Source organism: Molossus molossus, unplaced genomic scaffold (genome assembly GCF_014108415.1).
Source record: "Molossus molossus isolate mMolMol1 unplaced genomic scaffold, mMolMol1.p scaffold_m16_p_1, whole genome shotgun sequence".
Lineage (NCBI taxonomy): Eukaryota > Metazoa > Chordata > Mammalia > Chiroptera > Molossidae > Molossus > Molossus molossus.
In genome coordinates, this window is record NW_023425344.1 from 122377352 (window position 1) to 122392202 (window position 14851).

The 14851-nt window shown below is 37.5% G+C and overlaps 1 protein-coding gene across 1 annotated transcript in view; it reads right to left on the reverse strand.

Annotated features, from left to right (window-relative positions):
- Positions 1-7836, reverse strand: part of LOC118637829 (autophagy-related protein 2 homolog B-like) — a 79215-nt gene extending 71379 nt beyond the window's left edge. The window contains 1 exon segment of the mRNA XM_036273470.1: positions 7761-7836. Coding sequence (XP_036129363.1) covers positions 7761-7836 — 76 coding nt within the window.
- Between the last annotated feature and the right edge of the window lie 7015 nt (positions 7837-14851).

Here is a 14851-nt window from a genome sequence, read left to right on the forward strand (position 1 = left end):
GTAAATGGCATTATATTATATTTCATACAGAATAGCAGCACTGAACAAAATAGATTTACTTAAGTGTCCATTGACAGTGTAAAACATATTTTCATAAGTCATTCTTTTCTGTGACATATTACTAATATATTTGTAAATTCTGTTAGAAAACTATTTTTATTAAATAATTAATTTATTTTTGTTACAGATGTTTCTCCTTTTCCCCTCACTGATTCCCCCCTTTCTGCCCTGTCCTCAGCTTTGTTGTCCATGTCCATGGTTTATGCATATAAATTCTGTTGTTTATCAACCAGTCTTGTTTTCTTGTTTCAGTGAACTGTGCATTGTGTAATATCTGCAGTGAGGAATTTGACCATCTGTATATCCTCTTTTTAGTAGTCTCTATTCAGGTGTTTTGCCCATTTTTAATGGAATTTTTTGTGGTTTTAGTGTTGAGTTTTATCACGTCTTTATAAATATTGGATATTAACCCCTTACCTGATATATCACTGGCAAATATATTCTGCCATTCAATGGGTTGTCTTTTTTGTTGTTGTTGGTTTTTTTTGGTAGTTTCTTCTGCTGTGTAAAAAATTTTTAGTTTGATGTAATCCCATTTTGGGGGTGTGGGTAGAGATATTGAGCACACACAGGCACAAAAAGAACTCATGATCATGGACAACATTGTGTGTGGAGGAGAGTCATGGGGAGGTAGAAGAGAAAGCATAAATGGTGATGGAAAAAATAAAACCTGAATTATCATTTCTTCTATGAGGACATATGGATGGCCAGTATGAAAAGATGCCCAACATATTAATCATCATAAAAATGTGAATTAAAACCACAATGAGAACATCTCACATCTGTCAGAATGGCTAACATTAATAAATCAACAAACAAATTTTGTCAAGGATGTGGAGCAAAGGGAACCCTTGTGCTCTGTTGGTGGAATTGCAAATTGGTGCATCTACTATTTAAAACACTGTGAAAGTTCCTCAAAATATTAAAAATAGAAATACCATATTAACCAGCAATACCACTTCTGAGTATTTATCCAAAATACTAATTTGAACATATGCAACCATATGCTTATTGCAGTATTATTTACATTAGCAAAACATGAAAACAACCAAAGTCCCAAGTGTTCATCTTGATGAACTATTCTTCAGTCATGAAAAATAATTTATTTTTATTTTTTATTTATTAATTTGTTATTGTTACAAATGTTTCTCATTTTCCCCTCATTGACACCCACTTTCCCTCCCCCCCACCCCATCCCCAGCATTGTTGTCTATGTTCTTTGGTCATGCATACATGCATATAAGTTCTGTGGTTTATCTCTCCCCCCACAAACCTCCTTCTCTGAGGCCTGTCAGTCTGTACCCCACCTCTATGTCTCTAGGTTAATTTTGTTCAGCAGTTTGTTTAGTTTATTAGATTTCAGAAATAAGTGAGATCATGTGATATTTGTCTTTCTCTGCTTGGCTTGTTTCACTTAGCATAATACTCTCCAGATTCTTCCATGCCATCTCAAAGGATCTTTCTTTCTTACAGCTGCATAGTATTCCATTGTGTACATGTACCACAGTTCTTTAATTCATTCATCTAGTGATGGACAATTGGACTGTTTCCAGATCTTAGCTATTGTAAATAGTGCTGCTATGAACATAGAGGTACATATATTTTATCTGATTGGTGTTTCAGGTTTCTTTTTTTTTTTTTTTTATCCTCACCCGAGGACATTTTTCCATTTTTTGTTCAGATAGAGCGGGAGGGAGAGAGAGGAAGAGAGAGAGAGAGAAACATCGATGTGAAGGGACACATCGAGTGGCTGCCACCCGCACGACCAACCAGGACCGGGGACAAACTGCAACTGAGGTACGTGCCCTTAGCAGGAACTGAACCCAGGTCTCTCTGGACCACAGGCCGACACTCCAACCGCTGAGCCAAACCGGCCAGGGCTGTTTCAGGTTTCTTAGGGTATATTCCTAGAAGTGGGATCACTGGGTCAAATGGCAGTTCAATTTTTAACTGTTTGAGATAACACCATAGTGTTTTTCACAATGGCTGCACCAGTCTGCATTCCCACCAGTAGTTTACTAGAGTTCCCTTTTCTTCACACCCTCACCAAAACTTGTTTGATGATGTGTTGATGGCCGCCATTTTGACAGGTGTGAGGTTATATCTCATAGATGTTTTAATTTGCATCTCTCTGATGATTAGTGATGTTGAGCATTTTATTACATGTCTCTTGGCCATTTGTATGTCCTTTTTGAAAAGGTGTCTAGTTCCTCTGCCCATTTTTTAATTGAGTCATGTGTCTTCCTTTTGTTGACTTGTATGAGCACTCTATACATTTTGGAAATTAACTCATTATCTAATGCATCATTGGAGATTATGGTCTCCCATATAGTAGGTTTTCTTTCCATTTTTGATGGTTGTTTCTTTAGCTGTGCAGAAACTTTTTAGTTTGATGTAGTCCCATGTGTTCATTTTTTTCTTTGTTTCTGTTGCTTTAAGTATTGTATCAGGAAAAATTCTGCTGCATTACGATGTCTGATATTTTGTTGCCTACATTTTCTTCTAGAACTTTTATGGATTCATGAGTTACATTTAAGTCTTTTATCCATTTTGAGTTTATTCTTGTGTATGGTGTAAGTTGATGTGTTGGCTTCATTTTTGTGCAAATTGCTGTCCAATTTCTCCAACAACATTTATTGAAGCGACTGTCTTGACTCCACTGTATGCTGTTGCCACCTTTGTCAAATATTAATTGAGCATATTGTTTTAGGTCAATTTCTGGGTTTTCTATTCTCTTCTATTGAACTATCTTCCTGTTCTTGTGACAGTACCAGGCAGTTTTGATTAGAGTGACTTTGTAGTATAACTCAAAATCTGGTAATGTGATCTCTTCTACTTTGTTCTTCTTTTTCAAGATTGTTGTGGCTTTTTGGGGTATTTTTTGGTTCCATATAAAGTTTTGGAATGTTTGTTCTAGTTCTGTGAAGTATGTCATTGGTATTTTGATGGGGATCGCCTTGAATCTATAGATTTCTTTGGGTAGTATGGAAATTTTAATGATGTTAATTCTTCCAATTTATGAACAAGGTATATGCATCCACTTTATACCTTACTATATTTCTTTTTTTCAATGACTTGTAGTTTTCTGTGAAGGGGTTCTTTACTTCTTTGATTAAGTATATTCCTAGGTATCTTAAATTTTTTGTTGCGATGGTAAATGGAATTGTCTTTTTATTTTCTCTTTCCGTGATTTCATCATTGGTGTATAAGAATGTCATTGATTTCTTGATGTTAATTTTGTATCCTGCTACTTTGCCAAATTCTTTTATTAAGTGTAGTAAATTTTTGACAGAGTCTTTAGGGTTTTCTATGTACAATATCATGTCATCTGCAAATAATGACCATTTCACTTTCTCCTTTCCAATTTGGATCCCCTTTATTTATTTTTTCCCCTGTTTAATTGCAGTGGCTAAGACTTCCAGTACTATGTTAAATAAGAATGGTGCCTGGCTGGTTTGACTAGGTGGCTAGAGCGTCAGCCTGCGGTCTAGAGGGACCTGGGTTAGTTCCTGCTAGAGGCATATACCTCGGTTGCAGTTTGTCCCTGGCCTTGGTTGGGTCATGCGGGTGGCGGCCACTCAATGTGTCCCTTTCACATTGATATTTCTCTCTTTACCTCTCTCTCCCTCCCACTCTATCTGGACAAAAAATGGAAAAATGTCCTCCAGTGAGGATTAAAAAAAAAAAAAAAAAAAAGACTGGCAAAAGTGGGCATCCCTGTCATGTTCCCATTCTTAAGAAAAATGCTTCTATCTTTTGCCCATTAAGTTCTATGTTGGCTGTAGATTTTTCATACATGGCCTTTATTATGTTGAGATATGATTCCTCTATTTCCACATTGCTGACTGTTTTGATAAAATTGGGTGCTGGATTTTGTCGAATGCTTTTTTGTCATTATTGATATGATCATATGGTTTTTGTCTTTCCTTTTGTTTATGTGGTGTATCACATTTATTGATTTGCCAATATTGTACCATCCTTGCATTCCTGGAATGAAACCCACTTGGTCATGATGAATAACTTTTTTGATGTATTGCTGGATTTGATTTTCCAGTATTTTGTTCAGGATTTTGGCATCTATGTTCATCAGGGATATTGACCTGTAGTTTTCTTTCATTGTAGTGTCTTTATCCAGTTTTGGAGTTAGGATTATGCTGGCTTCATAAAATAAGTTTGGAAGTGTTTCGTCTTTTTGAATTTTTTGGAAGAGTTTGAAGAGAATGGGCATTAGATCTTCATCAAATGTTCGGTAGAACACTCCTGTGAAGCCATCTGGGCCTGGGCTTTTGTTTGCTGGGAGTTTTTTTATTTTTTATTTTATTTTTATTACATCTTCAATTTCTTTTGTTGTTATTGGTCTGTTCAAGTTTTCTATCTCTTTCTGGTTCATTTTTGAGAGGCTATATGTTTCTGGAAATTTGTCCATTTCTCCTAGATTGTCCAATTTGTTGGCCCATAATTTTTCATAGTATGTTTTGATGATCCTTTATATTTCTGTGGTGTCAGTTGTTACTTCTCCTCTTTTATTTCAGATTTTGTTTATTTGGTTTCTCTGTTTTTGTTTCTTGGTGAGTCTGGCTAGTGGTCCATTAATCGTGTTTGTCTTTTCAAAGAACTATCTTTTTGTTTCTTTGATCTTTTAAATTGTTCTTTTAGTCTCTATGTCATTTATTGCTGCTCCGACCTTTACTATTTCCTTCCTCTTACTAGTTCTGGGATTTTCTTTTTATTTACTTTTTAATTCTTTAAGTTGTAGGGTTAGAAAGTCTATTAGAAATTTTTTTTTGGTTCTTGAGGTAACCCTGTAGTGCTATACACTTCCCTCTCAGGACTACTTTCACTGTGTCCCATAGATTTTGTGTTGTTGTGTTTGTTTTCACTGGTTTCCAGGAAGTTTTAAATTTCTTCCTTGATCTCGTTAGTAACACATTTGTTGTTTAATTACATGCTATTTAGCCTCCAAGTGTTTGAATGTTTCTGTTTTTATTGTAATTGAGTTTTAGATTCATGCCACTGTGATCTGAAAAGATGCTTGATATGATTTCAATTTTCTTGAATTTGTAGAGACTTGCTTTGTTGTCTAATATGTGGCCTATCTTTGAAAATGACCCCTGTGCACTTGAGAAGAATGTATATTCTACAGCTTTGGGGTAAAATGTTCTGTAAATATCAAGTCCAACTGATCTAGTTAGTTTTGTAAGAACTTTATGTCTTATTTAATTTTTTGTCTAAAAGATCTATCCATGGTGTCAGTGGTGTGTTAAAGTCACCCACTATGATCGTGTTGGTATTGATCTCTCTCTTGAAGTCCTCCAGAAGTTTCTAAATATATTTTGGTGCTCCCTTATTTGGTGTATGTATGTTTATCAGGTTTATATTCTCTTGTTGGATTGCTCCTTTTAATACTATGTAGTGACCTTCTCTGTCTTTTATTATGGTCCTTGTTTTGAAGTCTATCTTGTCAGATATGAGTATGGCTATGCCATATTTTCTTTCATTTTCATTTGCTTTGAATTTTTTTCACCTCTTCCCTTTCATCTTTTGTGAGTCTTTTGTTGTGAGGTGGATTTCTTATAGACAGCATATATATAAATCATGTTTTCTTATCCAATAAGCTACCCTATGTCTTTTGATTGGAGCATTTAAGCCATTTACATTTAAGGTAATTATTGATAGACTGTTATTAGTTGCCATTTTAATTTTATGCCTCTCTCTCTCTCTCTCTCTCTCTCTCTCTCTCTCTCTCGTTTCTTCTTCTTCTTCCAACAGTCCCTTCAGTATTTATTTCAGTTCTGGTTTGGTGGTGATAAATTCTTTTAGCTTTTATTTTTATCCGTGAAGATCTTTATTTCTCCTTCAATTTTGAATGATAGCCTTGGTGGATAGGGTAGTCTTGGATTCAGACCCTTGCCTTGCATTACTTTGTACACTTCATGCCACTCCCTTCTGGTTTGCATTGTTTCTATTGAGAAATCAGCTGACAGTCTAATGGGAGCTCCCTTGTAGGTAACTTTCTGTCTCTCTCTTGCTTCCTTTAAGATTCTTTCTTTGTCTTTAATATTTGTCATTTTTATTATGATGTGTTTAGCTGTGGGTCTTCTGGAGTTCATCTTGCTTGGGACTCTGTGTTTCCTGGAGTTGTGTGACTTTTTCCTTCACCAGTTTAGGAAAGTTTTGTGTCATTATTTCTTCAAACAGGTTCTCTATTCCTTTCTCTGATTATTCTTCTGGTATCTCTATAATGCAAATGTTGTTACATTTTTTTTATTGTCCCACAGCTCCCTTAAACTTCCCTCCTGCTTTTCAATGTTATTATTTTTTTCCCATTTGCTGCTCTATTTGAGTGTTTTTCTCTACCTTGTCTTCCAAGTCATGGATTTAGTATTCAGCTTCTTCTGATCTAATATTGAACCCTTCTAAGGTATTTTTTATAACAGCTATGTCATTATTTCCTCTTGAGTTTTATGCATAGCTTCTACCTCTTTTTTCAAGCTGAAGTAGTTTCCAGTGAGCTCTTCATAATTTTTATTAAGTTGTTTGTAGTTCTCACCAAATTGGTTGACTAACCTTAAAATCATTGCTTTGAATCTTTATCTGACAAGTTGTTGTCTTCCATTTCCTGTAGTTCCTTTTCTGGAGATTCTTCTTTTTATTTATTTTGGGTGTTCTTTGTCTCCTCATTTTAGCCGTCTGGTAGCTCTATACCTGCTAAAGGTTGTTTGGATGTGTATGCAGTTCACTGTATATCAAATAAGGCTTCCCAGACTGCTCTGTTGCATGTCTACTCTTGCCTGCTGTGGATCTGGAGGATTGACTGCTGGGGGCTGGTATGGGTGTGTTCTGGTAGGTGCAGCTTCTGGATCACGTGAACCCCTCTGGAGCTGTGTTCCCAGCTGGTCACTTGTGCCACCTGTAGCTGTATAACTCAGGCCCTGTTGGAGCCATGCTTTCTGCTTATATTGTGGGCAGCTGGATTGCACAGGCCTTTTGAAGACCTGACTTCACACCTATCTTGTGGGTATTTGGGTTGCACAGGCCTCTCTGGTGCCCCAGAACCCTGTAGGTTCCAGGAGCAGCTAGATTGTTTAGTCCCTTTGGAGGCCTGGTACCATGCCTATCTTGTGGGCAGCTGGGTCGCACAGGTCTCTCTGGTGCCTCAGCACCCAACAGGTCCTGCGGAAAGTTGGATTGTACTGGTACCTCTTGGGCTCCAGCTTCCCACCACTCTTGAGGGCTACTGGGTTGCACAGGCCTCTGTGGAGCACCAGGTCCCACAGCTGGTGGTTGGGGAATGCTGCTGCCCTATGGGGCTCAGCTCTTGCTCATTCTTTGCTGTAGTCTTTGGGGATGAGTCTCGGCTGCTGATCTGTGCTTCTGTTACCTGGGGATGGATTTCTGCTTTCCAGTCTCTGTTGCTGGGGGAATATGTCTACTCTGATTGGACTGCAACTGTGGGGGATGGTGCTGCGCTCCTGGATGTTTGTGGCTTCTGTAACTGGCACCTTGGCAGCTCCACTACTGTGCATTAGTCTGTGTTGACACAAGGTGTCCCCTGGCTTAATGGTGCCAGGTGCACTGGTGGGCTCAGGTTGCTGGGCCCTAGCCACTCCCACTGCCTCCTCCCAGGGAAGACCTGGGATCTTCCAAAATGCTGGGACCTTTCAGTGGTGCAGGGCAAAGTGCCCCGAAGAGCTGCTTACCACAGTAACCAGCTGTTTTCATCCACAACACAGGCACCTTCTGCTCCACATCTTTGCACTGCACGAGTTTGGCCATCCACCCTCAAGTCCACTCACACTATCTCACACACTAGTTCACTCTGTCACACACTCACCCTCCCTCTGGTCCTTTCTGCTGCCATCTTTTTCCCTGGTTATTTTAAAATATACAGTAGTCTCATTTTTTAAAAATGTGTCTGATCACCATCCTCCTTTGAAATTTTTGACATTTGCTCCCACCCCTTTTATGTTTCTGTTGTTGCAAATTATGCCTGTTTATGCTGCAAGTTTGTTGGTGATCTTACTCATACTCATACTTGTGTGACCTTTTTTTTCTTTAGGTAGAATAACCCCTTTGAGTATTTTCTGCATTGGAGGTCCTCTGCTGATAAATTTCCTCAGCTTCTGCATGCTTGGGGGAAAATATTTTTTCTTAATATCTAAAGAACAATTTTGCCAGATATATTAGTGTTGGATGGTTATTTCCTCTTTTGGTCATTTGAAAGTTTGGTTTTATTATCTTCTAGCTTGTAGAGTTTAGGCTGAACAAGTTCAATGATAACTTAATGGGCTTTCCTTTGTAGGTTACTTTCTTCTTTTCCCTGAATGTCTTGATAATTCTTTTTTTGTCATTATTTTTTGACAGTTTTAATACAATGTGCTCTGGAAAAAGCCTTTTTGGGTTGAGGTAACTAGGTGTCCTGTTAGCTTCTTGGATCAAAAATCTAGTTCTTTCCACAGGTTTGGGAGATTCTCATCAAAAGTGTGTTTAAATAGTTTATCTGGTCTTTTTCTTTTCTTTTTCTGATATGCCTATTATTCTTTTATTGCTCTTTCTGATGGAGTCATATAGTTCTCATAAAGTTCTTTCATTTTTTTTACTGATTCAGTCTCTCTCTTCTTTCCTCTGTGTCATTTCTAGACTTCTGTCTTCTGTATTACTAAGTCCTTTGTCCATTTTATCTGCTCTATGTTCTATGTTCATTCTTGATCTCTTTTATTGGTATCTTAATCTTAAATATTTCTGTTTGGTTCTCTTTTAAGTTTTAATCTCTTTGGTAATGTACTCATTTTGTTTGTTGATTTGTTTTATGTGGACATTAAATTGCTTATTTGTATTTATTTGCTCTCATTGAGTATTTTTAGAAATGCCATCTTGAATTCTCTGTGACTTGTTTATATATTTCTATATCTTTACGTTTGTTTTCTGGATATTTTTTATTTTCTTTTGAGCTGCCTCTCTGTCTTGGTTATTTATGGTATTTGCTGTGTTCCTCCTTTATCTAGGCATATATGTATAAGTGGTATTTCTCTAACACATTAATAGAACGGTCTTTCAGTTTGCAGAACTTTCAAGTCAAAATGGTGGCATAGGTGAACACGGTCTCACCTCCTTTCACAGCCACATCAAAATTACAACTAAACTACAGGCAACTATAATTTAGAACTGCCTGAAATCAAGCTGAATGGAACTCCTACAACTACTAAGTTAAAGAAGAAGCCACATCAATACTGGTAGAATGGGCGGAGGTATGAACATTCTGGTCCCACACCCATGTATGGAGGATAAAAATCAGGAGGCTACCTGAGCTGGGAAGGTACTCCCTGAGGATTGAGGGGTTCCTATCCCACACCAGGCTCCCCACTCAGGGTTACAGTGCCAGTAAGAGAAGTCCCCATAACTTCTGGCTGTAAAAACAGTGGGGATAGAAACTGAGAAAGGCTGAGGCTGCTGGATCTCCAGGCAGCTTTTTTTAAATAGCTCACACATGGACTTACTTGGACTCACATTTTCTGAGCTCCAGAAACTGGGAAGACAGCTTGAAAGGCAACAGAGACATACAGTGAAGAACTGAGATGTTTGGCATTTGGCAGGAAGTGGAGGAGCAGCTTTCTCCTGGGCAGTTTTGTTCTGGGAGGCCATTGTTTCTTTGGTGAGCCCTTCCTTGGGGCAAGAAACAATTGCCATATATGAGACTCGAGCAACCTGGCTCACACTGTTTTCCTCACCCTGGTGATTCCCTGAGGTGCTGCCCCACCCAACTTTCAGGGCCACTCAAGCTGTTTCCAATGGCTTTACCATAGGATTGGCCTGTCTTGAATCCTGCTTCAGATTTTGCTAGAATCTCTCAAACAAGCAGCATCTAGTTTCAGAGAGCCCCATAGCTCTCATCATGTGACCCCAGACCTAGCACTAGAAGCAGCCAGCTTTGGTTCAAACTTGGCTTTTCCTGAGCACCTCCAAGCCCAGCACAAGAAGCAGCCATCTTCAGATCCCTTTGAAGCTTATGTCTGGTGGCCCCAGATAGAGCACAGGCAGTGGCTGACCTTGCCCCGGAGCCAGCACACCCAGTGGACAGCTTCAGACCACATCAAAGTACTACTACCCAACCACCTCTACAATGACACATTCAATCAGTGGACTCAGTGGGTACCAGAGTCCTGCTAAAGTAAATCTTGCACTTTGTGCTGGACCCCAGCACAGCTGATTCTCCAAGGCAGTCAGAGGTCAGTGGTCAGTGGTCAGTGGGCAGAGCCAGTTCTTACAGCTGATTAGCCTGAGTAAATGCCTCCCATTGACAAGCCACACAAAGCAATCAAGACTCAATTATAACAGAAGGGTGTAAAGTCCACACTAGAGGTGAACCTTGAGGATTCAGCTGGGGTAATCAGGGAGGCTATGCCACTGGACCCTACAGGACACATACAAAACTAGGAGATATAGAAATTATACTGAATACATAGATACAAACACATGGAAGCAGCCAAAATGAGGATACAAAGAAACATATTCCAAGTAAAAGAACAGAACAAAATTCCAGGAAGAGAACTAAACAAAATTGAAATAAGCAATCAATCAAATGCAGAGGTCAAAACACTGGTTATAAGGATGCTCAAGGAACTTAGCAAAACCTTCAAGAAACTTAAGGAGAGCATCAACAACATAAAAAAAGAACAAGTCAGAAATAAAGGAAGCACTAACTGAAATAAAGAGTAATTTACAAGGAATCAATAGTAGAGTAGGTGAAGCCAAGAAGCAGACCATCTATTTGAAATATAAAGAAACATAAACCACCCAATCAGAACAGCAAAAAAAAAAAAAAAAAATCCAAGAAAGTGAAGATAGTATAAGGAGCTTCCAAGACAACCTCAAGCATACCCATTATGGAGGTGCCAGAAGCAGAAGAGAGAAAGCAAGAAATTGAAAACCTATTAGAAAAAATAATAACAGAAAATCTTTCCCTAACTTGGTGTAAGAAACAAACATACAAGTCCAGGAAGCACAGAAAGTCCAAAACAACATAAACCCAAAGAGATACACACTAAGACACATCATCATCAAAATGCCAAAGTTTAAAGACAAAGAGGGAATCTTAAAAGTAGCAAGAGAAAAGCAGTTAGTTACCTACAAGGGAGTAACAAAATAGTCAAAATGATAAAAAGCAATGACTTGCAACCAAGATTACTAACTCTTCTTAGTTCAATTTTGAGAGACTGTGTTTCTAGAAATTTGTCCATTTTACCTAGATTGTCCAACTAGTTGGAGTATAACTGTTCATAATATTTTTTAACGATTCTTTGTATTTCTGTGATGTCAGTTGTTACTTTTCCTTTTTTATTTCTAATATTGTTTATTTGTGTCCTCTCTCTTTGTTTGTTCTTGGTGAGTCTAGCTAAGGGTCCATAAATCTTGTTTACCTTTTTAAAGAACCAGCTCTTTGTTTCATTGATCTTTTGAATTATTATTTTGTTTGTTTCTTTGTTTCTGTGTCATTTATTTTTGCTCTGACCTTAACTATTTCTTGCATGCTACTTTCTCTGGGTTTTTCTTTTTGTTTAATTTCTAGTTATTTAGGTTGCAAGGTTAGATAGTCAATTAAAATTTTTATATTTTATTTTATTTTATTTTATTATTTTATTTTATTTTATTTTATTTTATTTTATTTTATTTTATTTTATTTTATTTTATTTTACATAGGCTTGTAGTGCTATGAACTTCTCTGTCAGAATTGCTTTCACTGTGTTCCATAGATTTTGTGTTGTTGTGTGTTTTTTTCACTGATGTCCAGCAAGTTTTAAATTTCTTCCTTGATCTTGTTAGTACCACATTTGTTGTTTAATAACATGCTATTTAGCCTCCAAGTGTTTGAATATTTGTTTGTTTGTTTGTTTTTTGTTTTGGCTGTAATTTATTTCTAGTTTCATGCCACTGTGCTCTGAGAAGATTCTTGATATAATTTTAATTTTCTTGAACCTTTAGAGACTTAGTTTGTGCCCTAACATGTGGTCTATCTTGGAGAATGTCCTATGTGCACTTGAGAAAAATGTTAATTCTGTAGTTTTGGGGTGAATTCTCTGTAGACATATATTAAATCCATTTGATCTACTGTATCATTTAGAGACTGTTTCCTTGTTCATTTTTTGTCTAGAAGATCTCTCCAATGATGTCAAAGTGCTGCTGAAGTCCCCTGCTATGATTGTTGATATATCCTTTGACTTTCTCCAGAAGTTTTTAAATGTTTTTGATGCTTATGGTAGGTGCATCTTCCTGTTGGATAGATCTTTTCAGTATTATGTAGTGGCATTCTCTGTCTATAGCTATAGCCTCCATTTTGAGGTCTATTCTATTGGATATGAGCATTGCTTCCTCAGCTCTTGTTTCTTTTCCATTTGCCTGGAAGGTTTGTGTCCATCCATTCACTTTCAACATGTGTGTCTTTTATTGTGAGGTGGGTCTTTTGTAAAGAGCCTATATATGAGTCAGGCTTTCTTATCCATTCAGTTACTCAGTCTTTTTTTTTTTCTCCATATTTTTTTATTAATTAATTTTTCTTACAGATGTTTCTCCTTTTTCCGCCACTGATTCCCCCTCCCCCTCCCTCCCTGCCCTTTCCCCAGTTTGTTGTCCATGTCCACTGTTCATGCATAAATGCATATAAGTTCTGTGGTTCATCTCTTCCCCACCACCCCCCTATTTAGGGGATTGTCAGTCTGTATCTCATTTCCACATCTCTGGGACTACCCCCTTCCTCAGACTGTTATGTTCATTATATTCCACAAATAAGTGAGATCATATGAAACTTGTCTTTCTCTGTTTGGCTTGTTTCACTTAGGATGAAACTTTCGAGGTCCCTCCATGTAGTCTCAAAGTATAAGAGGTCTTACTTTCTTACAGCTGCATAGTACTCCATTGTGTATATGTACCACGGCTTTTTGATCCATTCATCTATTGATGGACACTTGGGCTGTTTCCAGATCTCAGCTATTATAAGTAGTGCTGCTACAAACATGGGGGTACATATATTCTTTCTGATTGGTGTTTCAGTCTTCTTCGGGTAAATTCCTAGAAGCGAGATCACTGGGTCAAATGGAAGATCAATTTTTAATTGTTTGAGGTAACACCATATTGTTTTCCATAGTGGCTGCACCAGTATGCATTCCCACCAGCAGTGTACTAGAGTCCCTTTTTCTCCACACCCTCGCCAACACTTGTTGTGTGGTGATTTGTTGATGGTGGCCATTCTGACAGGTGTGAGGTGATACCTCATTGTTGTTTTAATTTGCATCTCTCTGATGATTAGTGATGATGAGCATTTGTTCATATGTTTCTTAGCCATTTGTATGTCCTGTTTGGAGAGGTGTCTATTTAGTTCCTCTGCCCATTTTTTTAATTGGATTCTTTGTCTTCCTTTTGTGGAGTTGTATGAGCACTCTATATGTATTGGAACTTAATCCCTTACCAGACATATCATTGGCAATTATACTCTCCCATACAGTGGGTAGCCTTTTCATTTTGATGATTATATCTTTCACTGTGCAGAAGCTTTTGAGTTTGATGCAGTCCCATGTGTTCATTTTCTCCTTTTTTCTATTGCCTTAGGTGATGTGTCAGTAAAAATTTTGCTGTGTATGATGTCTGAAATTTTGTTGCCTACAGTCCCTTCTAGGATTGTTATGGATTCATGAGTTACATTTAAGTCTTTTATCCATTTTGAGATTATTCTCGTGTAGGGTGTAAGTTGATGGTCTAGTTTCATTTTTCTGCAAGTAGCTGTCCAATTTTCCCAGCACCATTTATTAAAGAGGCTGTCCTTACTCCACTGTATGCTCTTGCCACCTTTGTCAAATATTAATTGAGCATATTGCCTTGGGTCTATTTCTGGGATCTCTGTTCTTTTCCACTGGTCTATATGCCTGTTCTTGTGTCAGTACCAGGTTGTTTTGATTACAGTGGCTTTGTAGTATAACCTGAAATCTGGTATTGTTATCCCTCCAACGTTGTTCTTCCTTTTCAAGATTGCTGTGGCTATTCGAGGCCTTTTTTGGTTCCATATGAACTTTTGAAATAATTGTTCTAATTCTGTGAAGTATGCCGTTGGTATTTTGATGGGGATTGCATTGAATCTATAGATTGCTTTGGGTAATATGGACATTTTAATGATGTTAATTCTTCCAATCCATGAACAGGGTATGTGCTTCCACTTTTTTATATCTTCCTCTATTTATTTTTTCAATAACCTATAGTTTTATGAGAATAGGTCCTTTATTTCTTTGGTTAAGTTTATTCCTAGGTATCTTAATTTTTTTCCAGAATGCTAAATGGGATTGTTTGCTTAGTTTCTCTTTCTGTGAGTTCATCATTGGTGTATAAGAATGCCATTGATTTCTTGACTTATTTTTGTATCCTGCTACATTGCCAAATTAATTTATTAAGTCTAGTAAGCTTTTGATGGAGTCTTTGGGGTTTTCTATGTACAGTATCATGTCAACTGCAAATAATGACAATTTAACTTCCTCCTTTCCAATTTGGATCCCTTTTATTTTTTTTTCCTGTCTGATCGCTGTGGCTAAGACTTCCAGTATTATGTTAAATAGGATTGGCAAAAGTGGTCATCCTTGCCTTGTTCCTATTCTTAAGGGAAATGCTTTTAGTTTTGGCCATTGAGTATGATGTTGGCTGTAGGTCTTTCATATATGGCCTTTATTATGTCTAGATATAATCCCTCTATTCCCACAATGCTGAGCGTTTTTATCAGAAATGGATGCTGGATTTTGTAGAAGGCTCTTTCAGC